Source organism: Monopterus albus, unplaced genomic scaffold, assembly GCF_001952655.1.
Source record: "Monopterus albus unplaced genomic scaffold, M_albus_1.0 scaffold115.1, whole genome shotgun sequence".
Classification (NCBI taxonomy): domain Eukaryota; kingdom Metazoa; phylum Chordata; class Actinopteri; order Synbranchiformes; family Synbranchidae; genus Monopterus; species Monopterus albus.
Window position 1 is genome coordinate 827790 of NW_018127995.1, and position 16775 is coordinate 844564.

Sequence of the window (16775 nt, forward strand, 5' to 3'; positions counted from 1 at the left end):
TGGCGCCGGATCTGCCGCTGTAGCTGATCCCATTGGCTGGAAACCATATGGAGGATATCCTTCAGACCTGGAGGGTGAGAGACACAAGGACAAAACTGAGAAAGTAACAGAGCAGAACGAGGGAGAGAGAGAAACTGACAAAGGAAACTACAACCAACAGGGTCACTGATCAATCAGCTGATCATTGTCCTGATGGTCTGATTGATCTTTTTATTCCCAGAATGTCAAACACCAGGGAAAGGTCCCACTGTGACTTTCCAGAGCCAAAGGTGGCGTCTTCACGTCTTAAGCTGGACAAACACTGTGCGACTCTTATTGATCGTGTACAACTCAGACTATACATCTCAATCGGCCCAAATCCACATCTTCACTGCTCACACAAATGCTCATTCTAATATTGAAACAAGATGGCTGCACCCACAAGGTTTATGTAACTAGTAGTTCCCCTGGTGCTGTCCGTCGTGATAGTGTACAGCGTGGTGCTGCACAGCTCGATTTGCCTCGTCCATAAATGTTATATAGACACATTATACACTTCCTGTGGCCTGGTTTCAGTTGATTCTGTCCACAAAATGCGATCTCTCATCTGTACTGTGTTGTCTTTGTGCTAGCACAGAAGCACTGAACTAACTTGGAACCGTGGACCTGCTCAGGCTGCAGACGGCTGACCACATTTCGGACATGCACGAAATGCATCCGATTGCTCGGGTGCTAGAATGTGGGTTGTTAATGTGATTAATCAGGTGCCAGGACTAAAATTCTAAAATGAGTCAGGAGCGACTGTATCAGGTCTAAAATCAGGTCTGTACAGATTCTTATTTTGATATTCAGATATTCAGTTTGTCCTCATGTCTGACAAAGAAAAGCATCAGCTCCTCACATTAAAGAAGGTGGAACCAGAACATGTCGGTGACTGTTGCTTCTAAATAGCTGAGGTTCATTTTCTACCAGTGAACTGACTCATGGCTGCAGCTCTAGGTCACTGAATGGCTTCATGAGGACGACACAGGGGGTCGGACACAGTGGGTTAGACACGGTGGGTCGGACACAGTGAGGGAATCTGGTTTGGAAGGACGAGGTTTCCTCCTCCAACAGAGGAGACCTGGCAAGGCTCTGGAGACTCGGCCCTGTTCAGTTCAGTGTTTGTCAGCTAAGTCGTGAAAGCTGTAATATAAACGTCAATGCATCTACAGTCTGATCCAGATTTTACAGGAGGTAAATAAAACCCGTTAGTGCAGTGACATCTCACTTGTGAATGTTCATTATCACTGTAAATTGAGAGCATTTCAAGTTTTAACTGAAATCTTCAACCGTCAAACAGACAAAGATTCCCTGACCTTAAGAAAGCAGCTGTCTTAAATCCAAACCACAATCTTTGCATAATGTTAACCATGTAGTTATTCAAACCAAGCTCTGCTCCGTATCCTCCCTCTCTGTTCTCTCAGTCTGCTTCTGTCTGGCTGCAAAGATTTGGGAAAATATAAAAATTATATTGAACGTTTATTTCCCTGCCAGCCAGTTTCTAGCCGCTGGCTTTTCTTTCTGCTTCTCTATCTCCCTCTCCACATCTCATTCTTTGTCTTTATTGCTCTCCGCCTCTCTTTCGGCAACATTCACGAGTTCTCCTCTCTGAAGGTCACTCTGTTAATCCAAATATTAATAATGAATGGAACAGAGTTGGAGCTCGGTTATAGCCACCTGTGTGTTTCAGTGTGTATCCACTCAATGTGTGTGTAGATGTGAATGAATATGAACGTGTGTCTGAATGTACCTGATTGGTGGCAGGTGATGACGGTGAGCAGTGCTCTGCCTTCCTCCATGATGCTCTCCTTCAGAGCGCTGTGGCTGTCCACATTCAGCTTGAAGCTCTGAAACGCACACGGATCATCATCAGTGACCAGGTTATTATCTTAAGGTTATTATCTCAGGCTGGATTCAGATGGATCGGGATGTGTTAGCATCTAAAGCTAATTTGTTTGTTTTGGCAGCATTAGCTTCGATGGCCACGTCTGTCCCACGTATTTGAAACACAAGAACATGTAGAAATTATTGGGAAAATGACATTTTTGGGCTCCAGTTAGCCTGATTGGTGGCTCTGTCAGTCTGACACAGACTAAACTGCCAAGACAGTGCAGTCACATTAGTAAACAGTGCTTTATAGTGTCAAGTTTAACAGCAGAATAAGGTTCAGATCTGTGGAGGTCAAAGGTCAGTGGTTACAACATCATGTGTACAGAGAGCAGTGACGTTAGAGAGGAATGATGGGAAAACACTGAGCTGGGAGATGAACACCCAAACATTCATTTTGGACAAAGCTGTGAGAAAACACATCAAATGAAACGATATTTCAATTAGTTTAAGAAAGGAAATGGCTCGAGCAAAGATTCAACGGAAGACTCTCCGCTCAGATCTCCTATGGAGAATGGATGCATGTATGGATGGATGATAAATGGACAGATGGATGGATGGAGGCAGGCGCAGGGCAGCCTGAGGCAGAGTTGGAAGACACTCGAGCCAGATCTCTGAACACAACTGCACCCTTTTCTGATGAAAGTGCTCAAAAGCCTCAACACCTACCCACCTCTGACATCCTGCTCTGGGAAATGCATACACATCTTTACGTTTATTTTACTCTGTCGTTTGCTGCATTGTAGCTCAGCCTTCAACACGACAAAAGATTTATCAACTTCATAAAAGATCTCTTAGAATTTCATTCTGTGTAGGATATAGAAACCACACAGATGTTTAGATGAGTAAAATTCAGGTTGCTCAGTTCTCTGTTTTAACAACTGCCTTTAGTGTTTCAGTTTATCTAGTACTGTTAATCTGTACCAGGTCAACCTGATCTGAACATCACATTCATACTTATTTATGCAAAAAACTAGGTACCTGGATGATGTTGTATGGAAGTCACCAAAAATGGGCAGAAACAAGACAAAATACTCGTAAAAGATGCTTTGGGTTTTATTTTCTATTTTTCTTTACCCACATCATTGATATCAGAGCAAAGCAAATAAAGACGTTACCTGACACATCATGGTATTTGAAACTGGATAAGACAGTTAAGTGCTCTAAAACCACTTAAGAAAAACTGTCCGAAGCAAAGGAGGAAGTAGTGATGTTTCAGAGCCGCAAAACCAAGCATCACTTCATGCACATGGTTTGTAAACTAACAATAACTGGGTGTGTACTAAAGCCTTCTGTCCCTCCATCTGCAGTGACGGGGAGTTGGCGACAGCATCAGTCAACACGTGACAAGGTCAGACAGCCACACCACCAATATTTATGGAGCAGGATACACACAGTAGAGATGGATGGGACGGAATGTTTTAACCCCTCACACACACAAACACCAACACACACTGAGGAACTGTGATTTCAGGTTACTGATTAATCTACCGGTTATTTGTTCCGTTAATTACTCAACCTATCTTAAAAGGTGGAAAAATGCCCCGTAATAATTTATGAGTCTAAGGTGTCGTCTTCTTATTACTTGTGTTGTGCGACGAACAGTCTGCTGGATGAACAACAGAAGGCTGAAGGCAGTAGTGTCGTGGGGGGGGGGGGTTCCATTTTCACCTGATTTATCAGACAATGTAAGCCCTTAGTTAATGCACCTTTAACTGATCGATCAATAGCTGCTAGTTTCAGAATTACTTTGATGTACAAAGTTCTGTTCACACCAAGCGGCAACGTGCGGCGCTGAGAAATGAAGCCAACGTGGAAGCACCAAAACCTGCAGTTCCTCAAGCAGCCACTAGAGGCTGGCTCCAAAACAGAGTCGGTCCCCATAGACCCCCGTGTTAAAATGTCCAACTTTGTAGCAGAAATAAACACATTTACATCCTGGTACAAATACGGTTTTGGTCTCTAAAGCCAATTTCTCCTTCCATGATGGTGGATTTTTTCATAACCCACCCATTTAAATTATACTGAGACTAAATGTTACACATAATTTGAACATACTGAAGGATAATCACCTTTACTGGCCAAGTATGTTACACACAAAAAATTTGTTTCCAGTACAGAACCGAAGCAGCCATCTGCGGCGCCACCTCAACTGATGACTCTAACCATCGGGGGCAACTTGGGGGTTCAGTGTCCTGCCCAAGGACACTTCGACGTGTGGACTGCAGGCACTGAGATTCAAACTTCAGACCATCCGGTTGGGAGATGACTGCTCTACCCACTGAAACACAGTCGCCCCCGTTTTATGAGAAGAACAGAACATTTTTGAAGCTGAGGATTTCAGTGTAAAAGAGAAGGTTGCCTACTGCACTAAGCACAGCAGCAAAGTGAACACCTGACAGTGTTGGTGCTAAAATCTTCTACTTCTTCTCAAGTGAAAGCCTCACTTCTAACAGCCAGCTCTAAAGAATGTGAGCAGACTGTGGTGACATGGTCCCTTACATGCGGGATTACACTTCATAGATAAACAATAATATATCACCTGACATCTCAAAAATATCACCAAGCATCAACTATATCTCTTCACAACACATTCACATATCAAATACAAGACGACTTCAATCGTTACTGCTCTGCAAACATCATAAATAAAATCTCACACCTGATTGAGTAATTTAACAGACTCGGCATCCGCTCGGCCCCACATAATTTCCAGATAAGCTGGTGAAATAACTCAGCTAATAAACATAAAGTACATCTATCAGCGCTACAGAAAACGCAGCGCGACTGTCTGCGTCTCTGGGATATTGCGAATGAATAAGGCTGTGCAGATTAGCTGGGCTATCGAAGAGCGATCGTATTTCAGCACCATATTCCACAAGCGATTCAGTTCAGTTTCCTCCGTTTAATATATGGAGAGCATAGAATCGATAAGAGTAGAACAGCCAGCCATCAATCACGCGATGATAAGGCATGCAGAGCAGCTCTGCCTTTATGCATGTCAGACAGCAGGCGGTAATAAGAGGCTCTGCATATGTATTTATGTCTGTGTGTGTGAGAGGTCGAAAGAGTGAGGGAGGAAGTGTGAGGAAGTGTGTGTGACAGAAAAAAAAGGCAACCATGGACAGTGTGTGTGTACATGCACTAACACTCACTCCAATGGGCAATTTAGAGTCGCCAGTCAACCTAAGCTGCATGTCTTTGGACTGTGGGAGGAAGCTGGAGAGAAGCCACGCAGGCAGAGAACATGCAGACTCCACACAGAAAGGCCCTGGGATCGAACTCAGAACCTTCTTGTTGTGAGGCGACAGCGCTAACCACTGTGCCATCTGCATGTGTTGTTGGAGGGGGGGGAGACTACAGAAAACTGTGGACTACAGAAATACCTAAAGGAAAATCTCATGACCCTTATTGAAAAGCAAAAAAAAAACAAACTTCATGAACCGTCTCCTCTAAGGGTGTGTTGTCTGTCAGAGTCAAGATCTCCTCCCAGAAAAACACAGAACCATTCATGTTGTTCTTGTCAATCAACAGGAAGTCAGCAAACTCAGCTGTTAGTTATTAATCACAGATAAACTGGGACTAGTTCCTGACTTAATGACTCGTGGTAGTTCACTTAAATGCATGATGAATATAGTCGGCACAGTTTCCCCTTGTTTTTACTAAGATGTCAAGGCTGCTGACAAACACAACAAGTAAAGTTCATATCTGGCTTCAACTATTTACTGCAGGAGTTTGTGTGTTTGGTTCTCCTAAAAGTTAACTTGTAACCGTCTTCCACAACTATATTTAGGTGCTTTCTGCTCTAACTTGGTGCCTGGTCGGGGATGTTGTCACATGACATTTGCCATCTGTCACTCCCCTCATTTCCTGTCAGGTCTCTACTGTGTTTCTCTAATGAGAACATAAACATGGCTGAGGAATAACTGCAGACCTCTGAGAAGGCAGAGCTTAGCTCTGCAGCAGCAAAACTGGAGGTAAAGGTGGTGGACGAACTCTCACTGGGAGCCGACGGATGAGATGCTAGGGAAGGGCGCAGTTACTGTACACAACATCCAGCACAGAAATTACCTTCCCGGCAAAAATGTTACTGATGTCATAATGGCCGCAAAATATCCTAAAAACGTTTAGCCTGGACAGTGTGACGTTTTCTTCAAGATACAACTTGTTTCAAAACACTTGGAGCTTTACACTGTACAGTGACATCAGAGCAGAGTATAGTGTAGGAAGACTGGCTAGTTAACGTACAGGTAACCAACCACCACTGGTGCTCCTGCTTGGGGTCAAGCCAAACAGTGAAGTGTCAGTAGCTGTTGTCGTTGGCCTAAAAGGTTATAACTACCTGACCTAATTAACACACATCCACTCACGGTGGGCTGAGCGACCTAGCGGCTTCAAAGCCTCAATGATCAGGGCTACCTGTTAGCATTAGCATGTTAGCCTGGAGGGTAGAACGGCATCAGAAGCCTAGCATACATCACTTAGCCTTTAGCATTAGCGAAGCGCTAAAAGGTGTGCAGCACTGACATTGTGGTGACCCTGAGATGGTGTCTTACTGAGCCCACCGCCACACACACACACACACACACACACAGAAGGCAGGTTGATGAGAACTGATCTGATCAAAGAGCATTGGTAATAATGGTGACCAAATTGTCTCCTTCAGACAGAGCCAAGAGAAATTATAGTGGTACCGTTGTATTCAATGTGTGTGTGTGTGTACATGTTGCTCTGTAATTGTGTGGACAAAGTTCGGTTTCATCAGTGTGAGGACATCCTGTCCTGGGCTCTGGCTGTGAGCGTCCTCACATCTATAGATGACCGAACATGTACGTGCGTTTCAGGCCTCTGCTGCCGTTTGCCTCACTCTATCTTCCTGCATACAGCTTTTATATTAAGCAATAAAGCACAATGCAGTTCTCTCTCTCTCCTTCTTTCCCTTTTCCCCTCTGTTCCTGTCTACTCTCATATGTCATCTCTCATTCTCTCTCCTTCTCTTCCTGTCTCAACTGTGTCTCGATCTCTCCCATCTGTTCTTCTTCTCACTAAAAACGCAGCTTACTGTAGGTGATCTCGGCCTCCTGACAGGGTGGCAGGCGTGGTCAACAGTTTTGTTGTACGTCAACCAAAAGAGAAGAAAGATGAAGAGATTGAGCTGTTCTCTTCTTGATGTTTCATCGCGGGTGGTAATCTTCACAAAAATTACCTGGAGCTGTAATGGGTTCATTTTGGCACATACAGTAATCCGTGTCTTCAGATTAAGCTGCTATATTGCGACTGTAGTCTTAGACCTCTCCCCCTCCCTCTCACACCTCTTTATCTCCCTCCCTCTCTATCCCCCCTTCATGTTGCCATCAGTAGTGTGTTGCTGCTGGTAATGGGATTCAAAGGCCTGGATCGCCCATCAGACCCGATCAATAGACCTTTCATTGGCCGCCATCTCTCAGTGCCTTACAAAGAGCCGCCTGTGTGTGTGTGTGTTTGTGTGTGTGTGTGTGTATTAGTGTCCCCTCGCCTCACTGATCTCCCCGGGGTTCCAGAAAGACCTGTGCTTATTCGCTCCACATGCCCCAAAACACACACACACACACACACACACATGCACACCAGCTGGACCAAATATCCAGTTGGGAGAACAGCTCCACTCCACCCACTGCTGCCCTGGAGCTGTGTGTGTTTGTGTGTTCACGTGTCTGCATTTATATGTGTAACAGAAAGCAATATAGAAAGAGAGAAAGACAGTGTGTGAGTGTGTGTGTGAGCGAGGGAGAAACAGAAAGCCAAAGAGAGAAAGGGGGAGAGAGACAAAGAGTGATAAGAGAAAGAAACTAAGAGCAACCATCTCCTAAAACACAGTTTGTATGAACTATGCTTCATAAATACTCTGACTCCCCGTGTTCTCGGCCTTTATCCTAATGATGCTTCAGCCTTTGTATAAAGAGAAGCAGCTGTTGTCAGTCATCAACAGAAAAGATGGAAGCTCACCTGTTACTGAAAAAGGCCAGGTTTATATAAACATATAGTTTTAGTTCTCTGGCAGTTTACATCTTGGCTTTGTAGAATTTAAGGTTTACTAAACAGCTTTATCACAATAAAAACTGGAAAAACAAAGGCAACCCCAAACCTCTGAGCAGTAGGTTAAATATGAACTATATATTTAAAGGTGCCGTGTGTGTGATTTAGTGACATCTAGTGGTGAGGTTGCAGAATGCAACATTCAGCTAAGCCGTCATACAGCGTGTCACTGCAGTTTCACAGCGATTACCGTAAATGTAGGACAAATTGCACACCGAAAATAAGCGCGGCTAACTTGACCAAGCTAAAGCTAAAAGTGACTCACTTGATTGCAGCGGGTTACTCAGCACTGGCCATGTTTTAGCTAAAACTATCAAACAAAACTTGCATTCAGATCGACTTTACTTTTTGATGTCACTGAACCTTTTGTTTCTATCTGGGAAAGGCCACCTGAGTGTTTATCCTCAGCTTGTGCCATCACCTTTACTTTCTCTTCATGTCGCTGCTTCTTTGACGACAGGGATTCATGTCGTCTTCCTTTTTACTATTTCAAGTTATAGTTGTTCTTCATCTTACAAAACTCTCCAAATCTAAGTTGCTACCTCAATGGGAAAACAAAATTCATGCTCTAGAGTCAGTGTGTGGTTTGTCTGTTACGGGTTACTGTAAAAAACATGGCGGCCTCAGTGACAGAGGACCTGCTATGTAGATATAATGGGGTCATGCTAAGATAAAGAAAAATGCACCGATTCTTATTGTCTGTTGATTACACACTGCGCCTTTAAGCTACGGTGATCTGCTGATGAATCAATTAGTCAACTGACATTTCAGTCATCGCTGAAGCAACAATATTCTCTGGTTTCATGTCAGATGTGAGGATTTGCTGCCAAAAAATACTAAATCTTTAGCTTTTGGTCTGGTCAAAAGAAAAAAACAACCAAACTGAGGACATCACTGTCAAAAATTAACATTAATGGACCTAATGATTAATGAAAATAATCCTTAGTTTCCCATTTCCGACCCTTCTATAAAGACTGTACATCCTCGGAGGGAACCAGTGTCGCCTCCATTCTCACCCTGACTGCAACATGTTCTTTGTTTACGCCTGATTTAACACGCAGTAAACAGTAAAGTCTTTTCAGGGCTTTTTCATCTTCATCTGTCTCCTTGTCCAAGGACAAACTTCACACCTCGAACTGTGACTGGACCAGTTCAGTGTCTCAGTGTCGCTCCAGTCCCATCGGATAACAGACTTTATTGTTATTGTATAAAAAAACATACAATTACATTTTAATGTGCATTTTCATGGGATTTGTTTACATTTACATAATCCTTTACATTTATTCATTTGGCAGATGCTTCATTACAGAGAATAACACCTGCCTTCTTATGCTTTAGTTACATCTATGGTCATGTTGAGACCAGGGTTTGTGCTGCTGTCGGACTGAACGAAGAGCAACTTCCGGCTCACCGATTATAGATGGGGTGGACGAAATAATAGAAATGTCTGATTAGTAAAATGCTAACTTTTTTTCAGAGACTTGGCCTGGAGAGAATTATACAAAGAGAGAAAACTCGGAAGAAAACCGAGAACGATGAAGAGAAAGAGAGAGAGAGAGAGAGGACCTGCAGTAATCAACAAAACACACAATTATACATACAAACACACTAATAACTACAAAGCGCAAGTGTGACTATCAACACAGACACACAAATACAAGAGTTGTTTAGCTAACACTATCAGCAGTGCAGTGTTCAAAGCCCCATTAGCGATGCTTTTTCATCCTCTTCTGCTTTATTTAACAAGAAGCACCAATTAAGAGCTGAGAATTCTAACTGAAGCTACATGCTGCTAAAGTTAGCGCTGCTGGCACCCACAACAAAGTCAACATGTGTAAACAAACCAACAAACACTCACACCCTCTCACAGCAGATATAAATATCTAGAAAAGACAACCTGTGTGTGGCTGGACCAAATATCCAGTTGGGAGAACAGCTCCACTCCACCCACTGCTGCCCTGGAGCTGTGTGTGTTTGTGTGTTCACGTGTCTGCATTTATATGTGTAACAGAAAGCAATATAGAAAGAGAGAAAGACAGTGTGTGAGTGTGTGTGTGAGCGAGGGAGAAACAGAAAGCCAAAGAGAGAAAGGGGGAGAGAGACAAAGAGTGATAAGAGAAAGAAACTAAGAGCAACCATCTCCTAAAACACAGTTTGTATGGACTCCCCGTGTTCTCGGCCTTTATCCTAATGATGCTTCAGCCTTTGTATAAAGAGAAGCAGCTGTTGTCAGTCATCAACAGAAAAGATGGAAGCTCACCTGTTACTGAAAAAGGCCAGGTTTATATAAACATATAGTTTTAGTTCTCTGGCAGTTTACATCTTGGCTTTGTAGAATTTAAGGTTTACTAAACAGCTTTATCACAATAAAAACTGGAAAAACAAAGGCAACCCCAAACCTCTGAGCAGTAGGTTAAATATGAACTATATATTTAAAGGTGCCGTGTGTGTGATTTAGTGACATCTAGTGGTGAGGTTGCAGAATGCAACATTCAGCTAAGCCGTCATACAGCGTGTCACTGCAGTTTCACAGCGATTACCGTAAATGTAGGACAAATTGCACACCGAAAATAAGCGCGGCTAACTTGACCAAGCTAAAGCTAAAAGTGACTCACTTGATTGCAGCGGGTTACTCAGCACTGGCCATGTTTTAGCTAAAACTATCAAACAAAACTTGCATTCAGATCGACTTTACTTTTTGATGTCACTGAACCTTTTGTTTCTATCTGGGAAAGGCCACCTGAGTGTTTATCCTCAGCTTGTGCCATCACCTTTACTTTCTCTTCATGTCGCTGCTTCTTTGACGACAGGGATTCATGTCGTCTTCCTTTTTACTATTTCAAGTTATAGTTGTTCTTCATCTTACAAAACTCTCCAAATCTAAGTTGCTACCTCAATGGGAAAACAAAATTCATGCTCTAGAGTCAGTGTGTGGTTTGTCTGTTACGGGTTACTGTAAAAAACATGGCGGCCTCAGTGACAGAGGACCTGCTATGTAGATATAATGGGGTCATGCTAAGATAAAGAAAAATGCACCGATTCTTATTGTCTGTTGATTACACACTGCGCCTTTAAGCTACGGTGATCTGCTGATGAATCAATTAGTCAACTGACATTTCAGTCATCGCTGAAGCAACAATATTCTCTGGTTTCATGTCAGATGTGAGGATTTGCTGCCAAAAAATACTAAATCTTTAGCTTTTGGTCTGGTCAAAAGAAAAAAACAACCAAACTGAGGACATCACTGTCAAAAATTAACATTAATGGACCTAATGATTAATGAAAATAATCCTTAGTTTCCCATTTCCGACCCTTCTATAAAGACTGTACATCCTCGGAGGGAACCAGTGTCGCCTCCATTCTCACCCTGACTGCAACATGTTCTTTGTTTACGCCTGATTTAACACGCAGTAAACAGTAAAGTCTTTTCAGGGCTTTTTCATCTTCATCTGTCTCCTTGTCCAAGGACAAACTTCACACCTCGAACTGTGACTGGACCAGTTCAGTGTCTCAGTGTCGCTCCAGTCCCATCGGATAACAGACTTTATTGTTATTGTATAAAAAAACATACAATTACATTTTAATGTGCATTTTCATGGGATTTGTTTACATTTACATAATCCTTTACATTTATTCATTTGGCAGATGCTTCATTACAGAGAATAACACCTGCCTTCTTATGCTTTAGTTACATCTATGGTTATGTTGAGACCAGGGTTTGTGCTGCTGTCGGACTAAACGGAGAGCAACTTCCGGCTCACCGATTATAGATGGGGTGGACGAAATAATAGAAATGTCTGATTAGTAAAATGCTAACTTTTTTTCAGAGACTTGGCCTGGAGAGAATTATACAAAGAGAGAAAACTCGGAAGAAAACCGAGAACGATGAAGAGAAAGAGAGAGAGAGAGAGAGGACCTGCAGTAATCAACAAAACACACAATTATACATACAAACACACTAATAACTACAAAGCGCAAGTGTGACTATCAACACAGACACACAAATACAAGAGTTGTTTAGCTAACACTATCAGCAGTGCAGTGTTCAAAGCCCCATTAGCGATGCTTTTTCATCCTCTTCTGCTTTATTTAACAAGAAGCACCAATTAAGAGCTGAGAATTCTAACTGAAGCTACATGCTGCTAAAGTTAGCGCTGCTGGCACCCACAACAAAGTCAACATGTGTAAACAAACCAACAAACACTCACACCCTCTCACAGCAGATATAAATATCTAGAAAAGACAACCTGTGTGTGTGTGTGCGCGTGTGGATCCATGTGCGCGACGTTGCTCTGCAGCGATGGATATGGAGATGCTGATTTGGAAATCTGTCTAGGAACACGCAAATACCAGCCTCGTGTGTGTGTATGTGTACACGTCCTTCTGTGGCTGGGTGGACAAAGTTTAGTTCGATACCGTCTCTGTGAGGACGTCGCCTGGTCCTCACACCGCCAAAGGTCTGTTGGAGGGTAGCTGAGGGACACCACGTCCTGTCCCACTGTCACTGGCTAAACTTAGTGAAACATGGAATCGTTCCAGTTCTTTATATTCCACTGAGTTTCTGCACCGTGTGTCACTGCAGTACAACATCCAGACAGTATTTCTGAGCTAATAAATCTTAATCTAAAACGGAAACATCACGTTGCTAGTGGAGAATCTGCCGTTTTAAACCGAGAATGCACAGACACAGCAGCAGCATGTGGGATGATTCCGACACACACAGGGGTGTGTGTGTGTGGCACATGGGCGCATCAGTATGTATGTATGCAAATTCATGTTTATACAACCATGTGTGCAATGTGCATGCAGACATGTGCACGGCGCTCACGTACACAAATCGCATATTTAATTGTGTGTGAGGTTTTACCTTGAGAGTGGGGGCATTTTTAGGAAATGGAGAAATGTTTGGAAAGTTAGGAGAGTGAAAGAGCTGCTACGGTGTTGAAGGTAAAGACATAAGATGAGATTTAGGTGAGGTAAGGCGCTGGAAAACGTGGCCTTTGCTTTACACACTGTAAACGTATTCACAATGGCAGGCTCTGTCTGGCCTCTGACAAATCTGTTCCATGTTGGGCAAATAATTTGCATTCATATCTCTTATTTTTCAGTGTTTAGTGTTTGCACCGCTGGCAGATAATGAAGTAGTTCATCTGCTGAGCAAAGGAATTCCATAGTTTATCCAATTCATTCCCTGTAGCTGATTATAGTGATACAGTAAAGAACTGGAAGCTGTTGACTACAACAATCTGCTCTGCTGCTCGGTGCACCAGGCTGGCGTTTCCCTGAACTCTTCTCAGCTCAGCTGCCACATGTTGCACCACTGGTCTTTGAGTAGTGGTGTGCATAGCACCAGCTTGTCTGTGTAAGCCATGTCAGTGAGGGTCCTTGCAAGTGTAGCAGTAAAAAAAGTGCACGCATGCTCTCACCAGGTGTGTGTCCAGGTACGCCCTGAGGCTCTCCAGCTCCTGTCTGGGCTGCGTCCAGTTCTCTGTACTGTCCAGCGCCTCCTGCAGCCACGAGATGAACCCGTCCAACTGCTGCACAAAGCACTGGGGGCGAGAGAGGCAGGGGGGCACAGAGAGAGAGAGAGAGAGAGAGAGTTTAGTCCAATCATTTTTAAAAAACAGTAATAATATGTATAACCACTGCTGCCCAGAGCCTCCTGGAGTCACATCCAAGCAACACAATGTACACAGCCCACTGCAGAAGAGAAAGAGCACTAAAAAGAAGGAAGCAGGAAAGGACAGAAAACAGAGCAAAATAAAAGGTAGTTGGAGAGATAAAAACGGATAAATGAAAAAAATCCAACAGGTAATGGCATGCAACCATGTGAGAGAGAGAAAAGGCAACAGATTGGAAGGTGGAGAGGATGAGAGAATAAGGATAAAGCAGTGGAGAGGAGAGGAGAGGGGGAGCGGCCGGGCGTCGTTTCAGAGCTGATTCCAGATGAATTAATTCAAGGACAGAGAGACAACAAAAACTAGACCTGCAGGATGTAACAGGTAAACACACATTTGGATAAACACAGAGAGAGGAGAAAAACACAGGAGCAGATTTATACAAGAGTGAAAGAGTGGAAATACAGAAAAGAGAGTGGAGGGAGTGAGAGAGAGGCGACGGACGGGCAAAAAGAGGAGAAACAGAAAACTAGAAAAAGAGAAATATCAAAAATTTACAAGAGGCAGATGGAGACAAAATGAAACAGGTAAAAATTCAGAAGGAAATGAAAATACAGGAGAGGTGGTAAGACATGACAAGCAAGAAAGAAAGAAAGAAAGAAAGAAAGAAAGAAAGAAAAGGGGATAAAGACAAAGCTAGAGAATGTAAGAGAGAGAGATGGAGGTGGAGTGAGGGATGTGAGGGATGATAAAGGACGAGAGTGACATGTAGGCTATGTCTTCATCGCTGGCAGGCTGCCCTTCATTAGAGCTAGCAGATAAACATTTAAGGAGAAGAAGAGGAGAAACAACAGAAGGGGAGAAGAAGAGCATTCGTTGCTTGGTGGACAGCTACTGCCATCTACTGGCCAAGAGGAGGCCAGACACAGATCAGCAGAGGAGCTTCTGCTCCTGAGCTCTTTTTCCGTTTGGTGTAAAACATTGGAAGGTTCTGAAGCAGGATGGTAAAACACGTGAAACAGTATCTGATCACGTATCGACTTCTTCTGTGAAATCAGCTCACAGGAGGAGTTTAAAACGCTAGTCATGAAGGAGAGACAGAGGTGAAGGAGAATCATAATAGGAATAATAATAGCTGAAGCAAAGAAACAGCTATCAAATGTCAAGTTAAAATTATTTAAGTCAAAACTGAAAGATGAAATGAGTTTAATAGCAGCTTGGCCTTTGTGTCTGTTCGGTTCCTCACAAAACAAAATGAAGAGAAAACCTGTGGCTGTCACTCTCCTGCCAGGCTACAAACCAAAACATGCATGTGATAAAACATCTTCCTGAAACTCTTTTTAAAACATAAAAAACAGCAAGAAAGTAAAAAAAAAAGACACTTTTAGCTTCAGTTTGTAATTGAGATATTTGTCTTTTAACCACAAACAGCTGGATGTGATAACTGCACGTTGCCTCTCAGAAGTCATACAAATAGAAAAGCTTTAGAGTCAATGACAGGGGCTCATTGATACTCAACGTGTCTGTAAGAACTTCACCGACTTCATTTCTTTTTCTAAAATATCCAGCACTTGTGGTAACTAAAGCATGATTAACAATGGTACATTCATGAACACACAACCAGTACGGTAAAAGCTCAACACAAGGCCCAGGACCAGCCGGGTCTTCTCCAGCTGTGAAAGACGCTCCAGCCACTTTCCGCCAACAGATTTTAGCCCACAGCTCGTCCAAACCAAATATCTGTCGCTTGTTAAAAACTCCCTGTAGGACACTGGTCTGATGCTCCTCTCTGCAGCAACAGTGCCTTCCAAATCAAAATCATCCTTACAAAAATTACTTATACGACCATTTCCTCATCTGCCACTGCTATGGTTCCAGTTTGGTTTAATTACAAAAACAACTTGTAAGTAAGACTGAAGCCCCATTCAGATGGGAATAGCAGCACGGGCGAGGTGGGGAATCAAATCTGAGCTCCTCTCTAAAACCACTCCAGCATTTTAAACAGTGTGAAATTACAAAATGTGTGTAATATCTTGGACGGATTACTGAACGGGCCTACAGGGCACGGGTCCAGAGGCCCGAGGGACCGGGGCCCCAGACCCGTGGCTCAGTAAGAAGCGACTGTTAATGTTCCTTATTGGAAAGTCAAATTAGTCACAAAGAGGTGCAAAATTAGTAAAAGTAGACAAAGAGATGCAAAATGAGCACCTCACAAAATAAATTAAGCAAAGACAACCACAAAGAAACACATGGCGACTAAAAAGAAGCAAAGTAACTTAAAAAAAATGTCAAAGCAACTAGAAAGAGCTGCCATCATTAAATATAAGCCCCCTTCTTTCCACCACCTGGTACCAGCTCAACTCGACTCGAGTCTACTCACGTTTGGTGCCAGGTGCTTCGTTTTCCACTGTAGATATACCCCCACCCTGGAAGTATAGCTGGTTATCACAGCGACGCTGAAGCTGCCATGAAGTCACTGGTGTCTCGTGACTAAGAAGTGGCAGCTGCTTTTATGAACAAATGAAAAACGAGCGACTGGTGTCACCACGTGTAAACATCTGGGTACATCAGTGGCTGCATAGTAGTGACAGATTCCTGTGACCAATCGCTAGTCTGCCATGTTTACATCACTGCTTGGTATCGCCTCAGCTCGCCTGGAACCTCAACAGAGGTGATACCAAAAACAGTACGGGGTACCATCACCAACCTTTGATTGATAAACAAATAAGTTGAGTCGAGTCGGTACCAGGCGGTGGAAAAGGGGCTATAAACACAAAATGATTAAATCAAGACTTAAAATTACCACAAAGACAGAAATTAACACAATACAAGTGTGAAACAGCCAAAACAGATGCAGAAAAACTAAAGAGACTCAGGATTTTGCTCCTGTGCCCAGTGTCTCATAATCAGTCCAAGTGTAACAGACATGGACACAAACCAAAAGACAATACCTGGACCTAGTGTAGCTTTTCCAGCACTTTGCTCTGAAGGACAAGGAGCTTTCTTTACCCAGCAGGTTACAGATAAAGCAAACATGGCCCTGATTATTACTGTAGCGGGGTAGATACCCACATACTGCACACACTCCGGACAGGATTACAATCAGCTGATGCAGGTCATGTCCAAATCATCCCACCTCCTCTAGAGAAATACATCCAGACTAAGAGGTGAAAG

General features: G+C 43.2%; 1 protein-coding gene across 1 annotated transcript in view; it reads right to left on the minus strand.

Moving 5' to 3' along the window:
- Positions 1 to 16775, minus strand: part of LOC109966614 (A-kinase anchor protein 6-like) — a 68939-nt gene that overhangs the window by 8695 nt on the left and 43469 nt on the right. Inside the window, exons 12-14 of the mRNA XM_020611568.1 lie at positions 13410 to 13532; positions 1772 to 1868; positions 7 to 67 (exon numbers count right to left, since the gene is read on the minus strand). Of these exons, the coding sequence (XP_020467224.1) occupies positions 7 to 67; positions 1772 to 1868; positions 13410 to 13532 (281 nt within the window). The remainder of the gene's footprint in view (positions 1 to 6; positions 68 to 1771; positions 1869 to 13409; positions 13533 to 16775) is intronic.